Source organism: Austrofundulus limnaeus, unplaced genomic scaffold (genome assembly GCF_001266775.1).
Source record: "Austrofundulus limnaeus strain Quisiro unplaced genomic scaffold, Austrofundulus_limnaeus-1.0 Scaffold519, whole genome shotgun sequence".
In the NCBI taxonomy this organism is placed as follows: Eukaryota; Metazoa; Chordata; class Actinopteri; order Cyprinodontiformes; family Rivulidae; genus Austrofundulus; species Austrofundulus limnaeus.
The window spans coordinates 289,838-304,042 of NW_013952921.1; the positions used below are offsets into that span (position 1 = coordinate 289,838).

Below are 14,205 nucleotides of genomic sequence, written 5' to 3' on the forward strand. Positions count from 1 at the left end.
AGGATGATTCAACCACTCAACCACTAGATGTCGCTGAAAACAACAAATCCTACACACTGTTCCTTTAATTTCAGATTTCTAAGTATTTTTTCAAGTCTTTTACAAAAGGTAGTCTTCTTCTAGCTGGTAAAAGTAAAATATAACAACGTGAATGCAGATCTAAACACACAACAGATCCCAGAGTTAACTTACTTCAATCATTGGGACAATGTAGCGCCAGCCTCTATTCAGAGCTGTGATGCTTTTCATTTCTTCTGCTTCCAGAGTGAAGTCAAACACCTGACAACAAACCAGAATCAACCCTTCACCTCGATGACACACTCAATGTAATCTAAACTATAATCCCTTGTTTCTTGCAGATAGGCCTGAGCAGGGATGAGATTCTGACAGATTAGTGTTAAAGAAAAAAACGTTTGCTTTTATTTGACAGAAATGTAAATCCTATAACTACTGCTACCTAAATATTATCAGACAAGACTTAATGATTGTTATTTTATAGGTATTATAATAAAAAATACAAAAAAAATGCAATAGTTTTGATGTAAAAGCAAAGCATTTCTCCTAACCTGAATGTTCTCCTGGATGCGAGATTTTGTCACACTCTTGGGAATTGTTACCACTCCTCGTTGTGTCTGCCACCTGGAACACGTCATTTTAAGCATCACATAAGTTCATGTTCATGAAACCCAAAGCAGGTACAGAGGTCACTTTATTAAAAAAAACTTATTTTCGTCACTTGTATTTTTTTCCTCCTCACAGAATAGAACCAACGTAATACAGGCTGCAGCATGATCTGAAAACTCACCTTAGGATGATCTGAGCAGGTGACATTTTATATTTCTCTGCAAGTGAGGCAATAACTGGTTCTTGGAGCAGGACAGGTTCGTCTGGATGTTTCCAGGCCCTATCAGGAGACCCCAGAGGACTATATGCCGTCATCACCAGACCCTGATCCCGACAGTGGGCCAGCAGCTCCACCTGGGCCAGGTACGGGTGGCTCTCTACCTGCCATAAGCACACAAAGACATGCCAGGGTCAGCTCAGATCCACCGTCCATCATCACCATTACCATCATCACCATCATCACAAACACGGTGTACCTGAAGAACAGTGGGTTTAATCCTGGCCACAGACAGGATGTCATCGATCTGCCTGCTGTTGAAGTTGGACAGTCCGATGGACCGAACAAGACCCTTCTCCACCAGTTTCTCCATGGCGGCCCAGGTCAGCTTGTAGTCGGTGTCGTCATACAACAAGGTGCCGTCCTCTTTTCTGGGGAAAGGAACGTTTCCTCGTCTAGCCAAAGGAAGGCGAGGACAGTTTATGTAATAAGGGTTTATGTTCAAGAGGTAAGTTTTAACATTTTTTACGCAATATCAGAAGACGAAACTGTCAGTTAAAATAAACAAAAAGGAAGCTAAAAAGAACAAGAAAAGCTGAATGAGCAGATTTAAAGGTGTAAACGAGCAGAAGCTAAAATCAGTTGAATGGATGCTACAAGCAGTAGCTTTAAAAACACCATTAATTAAACACTAAAATCAGCAAAGCAGCAACTAAAAGCTTTAAAAACAGTAGCTAAACACTCAGACTTAGCATTCACACAAATAAAACAAACATTACTGACACTAATTACATGCTTAGCAAAACACTAAACTTTTAGATGAAAAATAAAAAAGATTTCATTGTTTGGGGGATTATAATTCAGTAAATTATCACTTGTTCTGACAACTACAGCTAATTTTCTCCAACAAGTGATGATATTCTTAGACCTCCATGGAGGCTCTGCTCACTGGAAGGCATAAGGCCAGTGCATGAGGTAGAGGTCCAGGTAGTCCAGTTTCAAGTCCTTCAGAGTCTTCAGGAGGGCTGGCTCCACATCCTCTGCTTGATGGCAGGTGTTCCACAGCTTAGAGGTGATGAACACATCCTCCCTCCTCAGGGACTGATAAAGAACAAACAGAGTGACCGAGAGAGGCCGTTCTTTAGAGAGAAGCAAAAACCCCTCACATTTCCTCACTGGCCTGAACAAATCTATGATCTCACCTTCAATTCACATCACAAGTCATTAAATATGTCAGGAAACACTCAGCTGTAATGAGGCGGAGCAGTTTTACCTTGTCAGACCCGAGCACCTCCTGCAGAGCATCTCCCACCTCGGTCTCATTTGCGTAGATGGAAGCACAGTCCAAGTGACGATAGCCGGCCTCCAACGCCCACACCACAGCTTGTTTTACCTGTGAAAGGCCAGGTCCAGTGAGGACAACCGTTTTCATTTAACAATCACGTGAAAGGTTACCGCCATCACTTGTAAAACTAAACAGAAGCTCCTGAGAATTAAAGGCAAACAAAACTGTACCACATTTTTATCTGTCACCTTTTAAAGGGATCCATGATTACTTGTAACATTAGACTCCATTTAATAAACATTTTAACTGTAAAATAAAGACTGTAAAATACTGTAGGATGTTCAGTTTTTATCATTTTTAAACTAAAGTTTAAAAATATATTACACAGATGGGGCCATTTTATTTACACACAAAGCATTCTGGGTAAATTAGGACGTGGGTAGGTCCTTGGTGCAAGGCTGCTAGCGAGCTATATCCACCCTGAAGGTTAATCTTGGACAATATCTGATGATCGACTCTTAAATGAAACCAGAGAGCGTTGACAGAGAGGAGAAGGTAGAAATGACTAAGTGAAAATATGGATGGAGGACAACAGAGCTGCTTCATGGAAGAAGAACCCCATCTTAGCCTGTTAGCTTGAACATTAGCCCCAATGTTATCACCATATATACAGAATGTATTAGCTCAGCGCTACACATTCTCCTCTCGTCACTGAGGTCCTCCATCCACATGACAGAGAGGGGAATGCAAGAATGACTCAGTCTGCAACTGAAAATATGGATGGAGGACCTCAGTTTAGTTTGTTTGTCGCGCTAGCACTGAGCTAATACATATAAGGCAATACCGTCAGCGCTAGCCAAAGGCTAACAGGCTAAGCTGAGGTTCTTCTTCCATGAAGCAGCTCTGTTGTCCTCCATCCATATTTTCAGTTACAGGCTGAGTCATTTCTACCTTCTCCTCTCTGTCAACGCTCTCTGGTTTCATTTAAAAGAGTCGATCATCAGATATTGTCCAAGATTAACCTTCAGGGTGGATATAGCTCACTCACACCGAGGACCTATCCACGTCATCATTTACCCAGAATGCTTTGCATGTAAATAAAATGGCTCCGTCCATGTTAAAATATATTTTGAAAAAATATGAAAACTAAACAGCCTACAGTATTTTTACAGTCTTTATTTTACAGTTAAAATATATGTTTATCAAATAAAGTCTTATGTTACAACTAATCATGGATCCCTTTAATAGATTTAGTAAACTTAAGTTCCATATTTTCCAGACTATAAATCAAACCTTTTTTTTCTCAAAGTTTGGCTGGTCCTGCTGCTTATAGTCAGGCGTGACGTTTATATAAAGTTTTTTTCCCCTCTTCATGACATATTTTTTGACTGATGTGGATTATACTCCAAAGAAACTTATTGTTTGGAAAATACAGTTTTTGGGACGTTGTGTAAAACAAATAACAACAAACCCCTAAATCTTTTGAAATTCTATGATGAGAAACTGTTGAACTATTTGTTCACGTAGTTGTTTACAAAGTGGTGAACCTCGCCCCGTACTTGCTTGTGAATGGCTGAGCCTTTTGTGGATGCTCTCTTTTGTTGCCCCTCTCCCAGCTTTTTTAGAGCGTGTTGCAGGGATCAAATTCAAAACGAGTGAATATTTACAAAAAAGTAATAAAAATAATAAAGCTGATCCGTTTGAACATTAATGATCTCGTCTGTGTAGTGTCTTCAATTGATGTAGGTTAAAAAAGATTTGCAAACGTTGTTATTCTATTTAGGTTTTACAACTTATCAACTTCATTGGAATTGTAGCCGTTTATTGGGGCTGCAATGATTAGTTTACCATCAGAAAACAGTGTTTGTTGGAAGCAGAGCTATCAGATATGCTAACACTTTATATTAAATCACTAAATATATGCTAATATTAGGGGTGCACCGATTGCAGTTTTCTTGCCGATCTCCGATTTCCGATCTTTAAAAGTCTGACCTGCCAATTCCGATTTTGTTCGATACCGATTTACAACCAACACAGTCAGGTGTTATAAGGTCACAATACGTCTTCAACGTTCCAATCTTATTTTATTGAAAAATATTGAACAATACATTTAAAACAATACAAATTGGGTCCTGGTTCCTGTCGATGGGAACCTCAGAAAAGTAGTTCTGTACCTGCATGGCTGAAGGGCTGGCCAGCTGTTGCTCCTTATTTATGTTCTCCTGCAGGATTTCTTTGTGTACTGCAAACAGTAGACTGAACCTTTTGGCTGTAGGAGCATCTGTGTCAGGAGGTCCCAGTTCAGCTGATGATCCTCCAACAGGCTCTTCATCCACAGGTGTGCATCTGGTCTCCCTCTCTGCAAGTTTGGCCAAAAGGAGCTGTTTCATCTCATCTCTCACCTGTGCTGAGAAGTAGTGATTCTTGTACCTTGTTTTGCATAAAGAAAGAAAAACGTGTCAATCACTGTGTTTTATAAACATCACACATTTTTTTGACCTGCACGTAAAAAACAAAACAAAAAAAAAAACATTTTGATAAAATACAAATTTTAATTTAAATGTTCACAGAAATATAGTAGTAGGTTAAAAGTCATTTTGTGTAGAACAGGGGTGTCCAAACTTTTTTTAATGAGGGCCAAGTACAGAAAAATAAACAAAGGGCCGGGCCACACACTAGAAGTGACATATTGATACTCACTTTCTCTATTCGAATCATCCTTCAGGGAGATGGTCTTCACATGGGTTGTTGTGGGGGGTTTATTGAGGGGGTTTTAAGGTCAAGTGAGGGGTTGGTTAACTGTCCTTCACACCATTTTCTGTAAAATAATGAAAACATAAATGGATCAGTTTTACTGTAAAAATGAGATACATTCATTCATCAATAATGTGTGTATTTCAAACTCACCTGACGTTCAAATTGTTCGTCAATCCACTGCGCAGTGAGACTCAACATGGACATTAAACTTACATCAGAAGTCCAGATGTCTGTTGAGCTGAGCTGTTCAGCGTCGGCTAGCAGGCTGCGCGTGTGTTTCAAAACTTGATCAAACAACTCCGGTAATGCAACGTCGGAAAAGTATCTTCGACTCGGCAGATTATATCGTGGGTTCAAGTGCTGCATCTGAAACCTTGATCCTCGACGACTGAAAACGGTAAGAAGAGCTAACATCGGGCCTGCTGGCTCTGTGCTTCTACTAGCTTTAGCTTTAGCCTTAGCTTGATTGCATTCTTCAAACGCTGCATACTCAGCGGCGTGGTGGTTCCTTAAATGGCGAACGAGGTTTGTAGTATTGAAGGATCTGATTTTGTCTCCACCCCGACATACTTCAGTCTTACATATATTGCAAATAGCTACCTTTTATCGTTTTCTTTAACAGTATAATACCGCCAAACCAGCGACATAACGCCTGCTCCGACTACGAGTGAACTGAACAACGCATGTGCAGACGACGTGACTCGGTGGGCGGGTCTGTCAGCCCTCTCTCACAGCATACAGCAGAGGAAAAGTGGGCAGGCAGCTGATTTTCCAACCTTTGCGAAAGTAGGTCAAATCGGCAGAAAAAATTATTTTCTCATGCAAAAATCGGTCTATCGCTGATCACCTAAAATTAAGGAAATTGGGCCGATCTATCGGTGCACCCCTAGCTAATATATTATTAAACACTAATATTCTGTCCTGTCTCATCTTATCCCATTTTTTTGATGGCGTTGAAGTCTTATAATTTTTGACTTGTCACATCCAGCAAGATTTCAAACAGGGTGGATTATTTTTATGAATCTGAACGTCACTTTGACCAAAGTCATTGCTCTTAGTTTATTTAGGACTTGCAGCAATGTTACGGTAGAGACACTGGACAACAGGGTGACACTGACAGGTATGAACAGGTGAGATGAGATGTGCACTGGAGCTAGAACAGGAGGTGCACCCACAGGAAGCTTAGATGGAAGTCATGACAAAAATAATCGTTGACTATTCGACTAATTGGAAAAATAATTGCAGATTAGTCGACTATCACAATAGTCATTAGTTTCAGCCCTACCGTTTATATCCTACTAATTTATCCTAATCAAATGTCTACCTTGTTGATCTAATTTAATATTCAACATGTAAGAACAAGTAAGTTTTTAGTCTCAGTCAAAGTAACAACATACACTGACAGCAGAGCTCTGGATTCACTAAATAGACGTGTGAAGTACTTAATTATTGCATGATCACGCCCACAAGATGGCAGCCACAATTCTCATCTCGTACCATAAACAGCCATTCCATAACAACATATTTATTTTCCCATCAGTGGGATGTTCTGTTTGCTACTTGTTAGCCTCTACCTTTCCTGGTTCACTCTTCCATGTTCCCAGTCCAATCAGGGGCATCTTCCTCCCTGTGTTGAGGACTGCAAAGTCATTCATGGCTCTCCAAAACACCTTAAAGGGACGAGCAGAAATTATTTGGCACAAAGTTTAAAAGTGATGTAGTTACACATTTCTAAACTGCATTATTTGTAGAAGCTTTCATATATGAATTAAGACTCTAATTCTACAATGTGACTCATTTTCCACAATGGTCAAAGATCAAAATTCCATTTTAAACCTCTATCAGTTTGCATTAACACTGGTTTGTGGTTATTCTATACATCCTAAAATACAATTTTGTATTAAAGAAATTTCCTCTAGAGAAAGAAAGTCTGCACTCTTTCAGTTCTGCTTTTTATACACTGCTCAAAAAAAAATAAAGGGAACACTTAACGCACGCTAAGTCCAAGTAAATCAAACTGTTGTGAAGCACATTCAACTCTACAGAACAAAGTACTCAATGCGAATATTTCATTGATTAAGATCGGGAGTTAGCGTGCGTTGTTTAAGTGTTCCCTTTATTTTTTTGAGCAGTGTATATCAGGACATATTTTAAAAAAGAATATACTCTTTACCAGGTCCCAAAACTATTCAAATATATAGTGTGCTTTCTGAATTCTGATTTTTATAACTTATATATTATATAAATATTAATTTCATTTAAAATGCAGAGTTAATGCATTTAAACCCCCTCCACTCTATAAAAAAATTCTTGGTAAGCTGCTTCAGCATACTTGCTGTCTTCTTTGCTACTTTTAGCTTTTGTTCTGATATTTTAGCTACCATTCTTCAACTTGTAGCTACATTTGTGTTAATTTAGGCTACTGGTTTACTGCTTTCAGTACAGTTTTCACCTATTTTGCTGATTTTATACGTTAGCTAATGTTCTTTAAGCTTATATTCCTGTCATTTTAGACTTATGTTCTAAATTGATTCAGCTCTCAGCATTAACGCTTCTCTTTTCTTCCCTAGTACAGATAAAAAAAGGTCAATGAATTAAGATGAAAGCTAACCTCATTAATAAATGATATTTATGACGCACAGTCTGTGCTAAAATATGCACTGCGTTTTAAAATATGAAGGATATTTACTATGGATTTTCAAAATCTGCCATGTCAGCTGATTTCCTGGAGAGTCACGCGCATTAGCACCGCTCGACGACACAGCTTCAAAACTACACCGATGCATTGATAGCATGTTAGCAAACAGCTAATATATGCTATGCTGGTTTATTTAATAAATTGTACATGTGTTGAATTTCAAATTGAATGCGTTGTCACCAAGTGGTGTTAATCTTTTTATTTTCTTAGTTACATAAAAAAAAACAGTCGTACAATTAAGCCGCCGCGGCAGCATTTAAACGACAGCTAGCTAGCTTTAGCTTCTTCATTCCTCTGTACATGATAGCCTAACTCACTGTCCGCTTTTTCTTCAGTATTTAAGCCTATTCAGCTAAAACAATCAACTTACCCGCATACCAGTGCCACACCATGTTACTTTAGCAAGACATTTGAACAGGTGCATGACTATTTAAACACAGGTGACGTTTAAAGTCTGTGCTCATTCAACTCACCACCAAGATTGGTCCGTAATTAATACAGTCCGCTACTTCCGGTGAGAACCTGCTGCTGTAGTTTTATCCACACAGCAGGTATTACGCAGGACTGCTGTTTTTTGCACACGTTTTCAAAAACTCAATATCATTTTGTTCGCTTCGGTAAAACACAAGTAGGAGTCTCTGCGGACGAGTGCGGGCAAGTGGGCGTGTCACAAGGAAAGGTGATTCTAAAGCAACACGTCTGATCGGACTTCGTTAAAGAAACACACCTGACTGGACAAGCAAAAAAAGAGGCGTTACTGTACGGCACCACCTTTTTCTGGAGAACCCCAGTTGGGTCACATTTCTCCTGGTTAACCTTAGTGTTGGGGTCAGGGTCAGGCTGTAAAGAGATCAAGCAGGATCTAAGGATACCGTCATGTAGGCCTCGTAGCCCACAGTGTTTATGCTTTAGGAACGCCTACTCTTGTGACACGCCCACTTTGATTGAGCAGCATGAGCAACCACGTTGTTTCAGTGTTCTCGCGAGAACGCAGTATCAAACTCATGATTGGACGCCTTGCATAAAGAGCGCCGCCATTACTATGTGTTGATTGTGGACGTAAGAATGTTACATTCATACTGTAATTACAGCTTTGTACCATCCTTTAGTGGCTTAACAACCCACCAGAGCAAGTTTTTCAATATTATGTGAATGTGTAATGTTTAGGTACACACAATAGTGATATTTAATTATATATGAACGTTTGTACTGGCCAACAATAATAAAATATACCTAGTCTAGTGATGCCTTGTCTGATCAATATTTTTTCTGTGGTCAGAGGGTCCGGTGGCGCCGGTACATGGCAGCCCCACCTCTGTCAGTGCACCCCAGGGCGGCTGTGGCTACAGTGTAGTTTGCCATCATCAGTGTATGAATGTGAGGGTGAATGGGTGAATGTCTGTAACTGTAAAGCACTTTGGGGTACGGAGGGACTTGATAAAGCGCTCTATAAGTTCAATCCATTTACCATTTATTTCATATTTTTCACACAGATGACACATTTACTTCCAGTTAGTCTGGTATATTGTCACACAGTTTAAGTCATTCGTCATATACTGTATATGTGTACTTTTTTGGTGGGAGACTCAGGCATAAATAATTTCAAATTTTGAGATGTTTCTGGTAATAAATAAAAAGTAATAGTAAATACCAGTGACAATAACAATGTTTCATAAATGTAAATGTGTATAACAGTGTATCAGTTAATGGGGTAAGTCCTGGGGTCTCTGATGCTGTTTTTAATACAGCTGGATTGGAATTTAAAGGTAGTAAAGGTATTTTAAAGGTATGCAGAATGAAGGCAATTAACTAAGCAGGGAGTTTTTCCTCTCCACCGTTTACTCAGGATGGGAGACTGTGATGAAGTGATTCAACGCAGCCTGCTGGTTTCTTCTTTAGATTGTTCTTTTTATGTACAGTGCCCTGAGACAACATATGTTGTGACTTGGCGCTGTAGCAGGAACGTAAGAAAACAGTCCCACTCAAGAACTTTGAATCAATACTTCCTCCTCCTGCCATATCTATAGAGAACAATGGCTTTCTCCACTGGCCTAACCCTTTTCCTCCACTGTCTACAAATGCTAAAATAAACAGGAACTGCAACCTTCCATTGATTACGCCCTGTTGTGAGATCCCTTTTAAGTGTTCAAAATGGCCGTTTATGTTCTGGGTAAATTTCTGTTGTTTGGTTGTTTGATAAAAAAAAAAGAAGAAAAAGAAACAATGCATTTTTCTATCATGACTCAATCACTGTGATAATATCTTGATTTAATCACTGTACAGGTAACCACATCAATCTGTGTTTGTTCAATCATTATAGCAGCAGAACCGTGATGTCCGTGAAGCGGGTGACACCCCATGTGACTATCTCTCAGCCAAGTGGAAGTTTGTAAAGTCAGGACAAGAGATAACATTTTTATTATTTTTAAAGAGAGTTTTTCAACATCAGAAGAGAGGAAACAGCTTGGCAGAGGCCTTCCTGCCTGCCCTCCCCATGGCTGGTGGGATGGGGCCATCCTGCATCTCCCGCTGATTGATCGAATAGCTCCCGTTTCATATCGGCTCAATATCTGAGTTTGATTTTATAGAAGTCAAATAAGCTAATGGTAATCAATGCGTCGTTTTAGCTTGTTTTTCTCTACAAAGTGGAAATCAAATTTAGAAGTGTTGCAGCCACCTAGAGGACCAGACTACGAGTCACCAGGGAGTGACCCCCTTCTCTGACCAAGGGACCAGTTGAGTTTATCAGGCAGACCGCCTGATATCCAGCTTGCATGGAGAGCCTGCACTCTAAAAATGAAATGTTGGATTTACTTAACCATGTTATGTTACCTGGTTCCACTTTACTGAGTTGAGTAAATTCAAAGCAACATACTCATGTTCTTTGGCTAAAAAACTGGTATATTGCTTTGAATTTACTCAACTCAGTTAAGTGGAACCAGGTAACATAACATGGTTAAGTAAATCCAACATTTCATTTTATACAGTGTGTCTGGAGAACGAACCCCAGAGATGACCTTCCACTGCTGACATCCCTCCTGGTACCCACAAGGCAGAACAAAAGGGTAAAGGTGAACATTTGTCCTGGTGACACACAGGTGCTCAGACTAAATGGATTTTTATCTTTGTATGAGATTTGGTAAACTAAACGATTTTTCTCCCTAATTAACTAGAACGCCCTTAGTTAAAGCCACAGCTAAAAGCAAAACTCACCTCTCAGTGTTTATTTTGTTTATTTGTTTATTTGTTTATTGTTTGTTTGTTTTTTTATTCACTCGTGATTGCAAACCCTTTCAGTTTTTACCTGGTTCAACATGTCATCACTTATTCATGACTCGCCATAGTTGTAAATACATTTAATCTGTAAATAAATGGCTCGTGGAGAACGTGCCAACATAAGCTAATCTCATTTTTGTGTCTTGATAAAAGATATTATTGGTTCTGATAAGACAAGAACTCATAAAATCATTTTGGGTACATTTATTCTGAGACTGATTACAATAAAATTACAGTTTTTCGTCTCTTTCCAGGGTCAATCCTTGATCAAATTAAAAGCGTGGTGCCTCGAGGAATAATATATTTAAATATAATATATTTAAATATATTCACAAATTATCAATTTTTAGAATATACCCAAAATCCCCTACAGCGCCATATAAATAATCTTAGAAGAAGAAAAAGAACTAAGCGTAATATTCTGGACTCAATAATTTTGTTATGAGACTGAATATTTATTTTAGGTAATTACTTGTTTGTTGTTTTACATTAAACAACACCCTCCCACCAGCATTAGAGGCCTGGTACAGCCATGTCTGCAGAATAAATATACTATTTATTACATTTTCAGTATCATGTCTCAGTATATTGTAGATTTTTATATGTATTTCACAATAATTAAAGTAATATGGTTTAAGTCTTATTTAATTGACAGATTCCAGTTTGTAAATGTTAATAATGAATCTTACATTTAGTCATGGAGTTCCTCAGGCTTCAGTGCTTGGACCAATCCTCTTCACTTTAAATATGCTTCCATTAGGTAAAGTTATTAAACAGCATGGGATAAATTTCCATTGTTATGCTGACGTTACTCATTTATATTTATCCATGAGACCTGATTAATCTAATCAGTCACTTAAACTACAAGCATGTCTTAGAAACATAAAAAACTGGATGACTCTTAATTTTTACATCTAAACTCAGATGTAATACGTTTGTATAATGTGTACAGTGCCTTGAGATGACAGTTGTTGTGATTTGGCGCTATAAATAAACTGAACGGAATTAAAGGTATTAAGTTGCTGCCATGTGATTGGCTGATAAGCTGTGTCACTTAAATGTATGATAGAATATACAGTATTTGGTAAAAGTGCATATCAATGGCACACAACAGTTTCCTTTGCTTTGTTTTTACAATGAGTCTGATGAACCAAACTCTGGATTTTCAGTAATAACATTTATTTCTGTCAATTTAGAGCTATTTTAGTGACATGGTCTTTTATTTCTTTAAAGAAATGCTACAATTTTTTTGCTTTTTTCTTAAATGAATTTTTTTGTGTGTGTGACATTAGAAATAAAGTAGATTAAACTGATACTGATGAAGAACAAACTGAAAAAAAGACAAAAACAAATCATTTTTAATGTTTCATAAAAAAACTTTCTCACCCCCCCAAAAAATACATGTTTTTTTTACTAATGAAAGTAACTGACAGTGTTTCATAATTTCACACATTAGAAAGCATGTAGCCTGTTGTAAACATCCATGGTAATTAAATTTAAAGAAGTATAAATTGTTTTGCATAAAACCCAGCCTTCACACACAGCATGATATTTGACTCTCAGCAGTATTTTAAATCTACAAACATTTCTAGGATTAAAAAAAAAGAATAAATTGAACAAAGTTGCAGGGATCCTCCTGCCTTTTCCTCTCCAAGATTCTTTAAAAGAATGAAAGGAAGTAAAAACCCATTTTCAGCACATATAAACCCACAGAGAGACTGATTCAGTGATTAGGACTAACTAAAGGTGTCTGAGTCACAACGCTCTATAGAGTCAAGTGTGTCCTAAAATTCAAAATCACCCTGAACTGTTTGTTTTCATGTTATTATTATTATTATTATCATTATTATTATTGTTGTTGTCATTTTTCCTCACTCTTCTGAGTTGCAAACGAGTCACCAGCAGTTGTATCTCAGTGAGATCCTTTAGTTTCTGCAGAATTCTCCCTGAAGCTCTGATCATACTTATTTTAATCAGGAGGAATCAAGCAGAACCAGGCAAAATGAACACTTTCTAACAAACCTTCCTCACACTAGAATGAAAAATCTTTATGTCTTCATTGAGTATTCAGAGTGAATTCCAGACATTCTGACTGCATTTTGTGACAAGCTAGAATGTTTCGCACGTTTCTAATTTTTCAGGTGCATTTCAAGCGAAGACATATTGTATTTGAAGTGTATTCTCACAGGATCAAACTGCATTCTACATATCATGATCATGAATCACACAAACGCAGTCAGCTGCTGCTGGAGCTTCATTCTGAGTCAAGGACTCGCCTGGGTTAACATTGTGTCAGTTTGTTTTCACACGATGTACACGTTTCACTTATGTCGTGGCTCAAAGACAGAAGAGAGCCAAAGTCAAGAGCCAGGTCTGCGAGATTGTTCAAACGCTTCTCTGTTGCTGAAAATGTCAGAGTCAGCAGGATTTAGTCTTCATCAGAGATCATTCTTGGGTTATATTCTAAATATTCAAGCTGCACTCTGTTTGATTCCTGCTGATTTCAGACATGATGTGACCAGTCCGGAACTAAAGACGGACTGAAACAGTGCTCAGAGCTGCTGCTTCACAGGTAAAGTCCAGAGAATCAAACTCCTCTCCTCTGTCCACATCTGTCCACAAGTTGTTGGTTCAAAGCCAACTGCGGCATTTCCACTATCTGATGATGTATAAATGTTTTCCCAGGTCCTCCAGTTTCCTCCTACAGACATGTTCCGTTAACTAATAATTCTAAACTGATTCCAAACTGTCATGTTTGTTGTTTTTGTTGTGTTTGTCTTTATAAGACCCTGTGATGGACTGGAGACCTGTTAGCAGTGAACCCCACCGCTCAGCCAACTGGTGATCTGAACCAGCTCCCTGAAACCCTACACCCAAAAAACAGAAGATTTATTAAAAAAAGTGTCAACTGTTTCCACTCAACTGAATTGAGTAAAGATACTTACTTACATCTACTCAATTCAGTTGAGTGGAAACAGTTTGCATCATTTTTTATTAATTAAATCCATTATGTCTGATTTTTGAGTGATCGTAGAAAGATGGACAGTGTTTTATACTTTTTGGCCCAAACCAACGAGTGTAAAAACTAGAAAAGAAACAAACAGGTTCCGGTTGGAGGAAACTTTTTGTTTCTTTTCCTGTTTTTTGTTGTTTGTTGCGTGACAATGAGAAATCAAAATTATTTCCAGCAGTGGTTCCCAAACTTTTTATCTTCTGACCCACAAAATATCCATGGCAAAAACTTGTGACCCCAAATATTACTGGYCTGAGTACACGAACTTTGTTTATAACCCTATAAACACAGGCTTTTTGACAATCTTTGTACACAAATATAAATACATTTTATAC

The 14,205-nt window shown here is 38.2% G+C and overlaps 1 protein-coding gene and 1 long non-coding RNA gene across 3 annotated transcripts in view; both read right to left on the bottom strand.

The window, feature by feature from the left end:
* akr1a1b (aldo-keto reductase family 1, member A1b (aldehyde reductase)) overlaps positions 1–8,421 on the bottom strand; it is an 11,239-nt gene extending 2,818 nt beyond the window's left edge. Inside the window, exons 1-8 of one of the 2 annotated variants that reach the window (XM_014026038.1) lie at positions 8,055–8,421; positions 6,458–6,553; positions 2,115–2,234; positions 1,791–1,942; positions 1,101–1,296; positions 806–1,005; positions 567–639; positions 193–279 (exon numbers count right to left, since the gene is read on the bottom strand). In XM_014026038.1, the coding sequence (XP_013881492.1) occupies positions 193–279; positions 567–639; positions 806–1,005; positions 1,101–1,296; positions 1,791–1,942; positions 2,115–2,234; positions 6,458–6,538 (909 nt within the window). In that variant the 5' untranslated portion in view covers positions 6,539–6,553; positions 8,055–8,421. The other variant, XM_014026037.1, reaches the window with a different exon arrangement.
* LOC106530425 (uncharacterized) lies at positions 3,300–6,451 on the bottom strand. Its single transcript, XR_001311785.1, has 3 exons — positions 5,034–6,451; positions 4,827–4,944; positions 3,300–4,556 (listed from the first exon to the last, which is right to left on the bottom strand). It is a non-coding gene; the product is annotated as an uncharacterized LOC106530425 (long non-coding RNA).
* Positions 8,422–14,205: the final 5,784 nt, after the last annotated feature.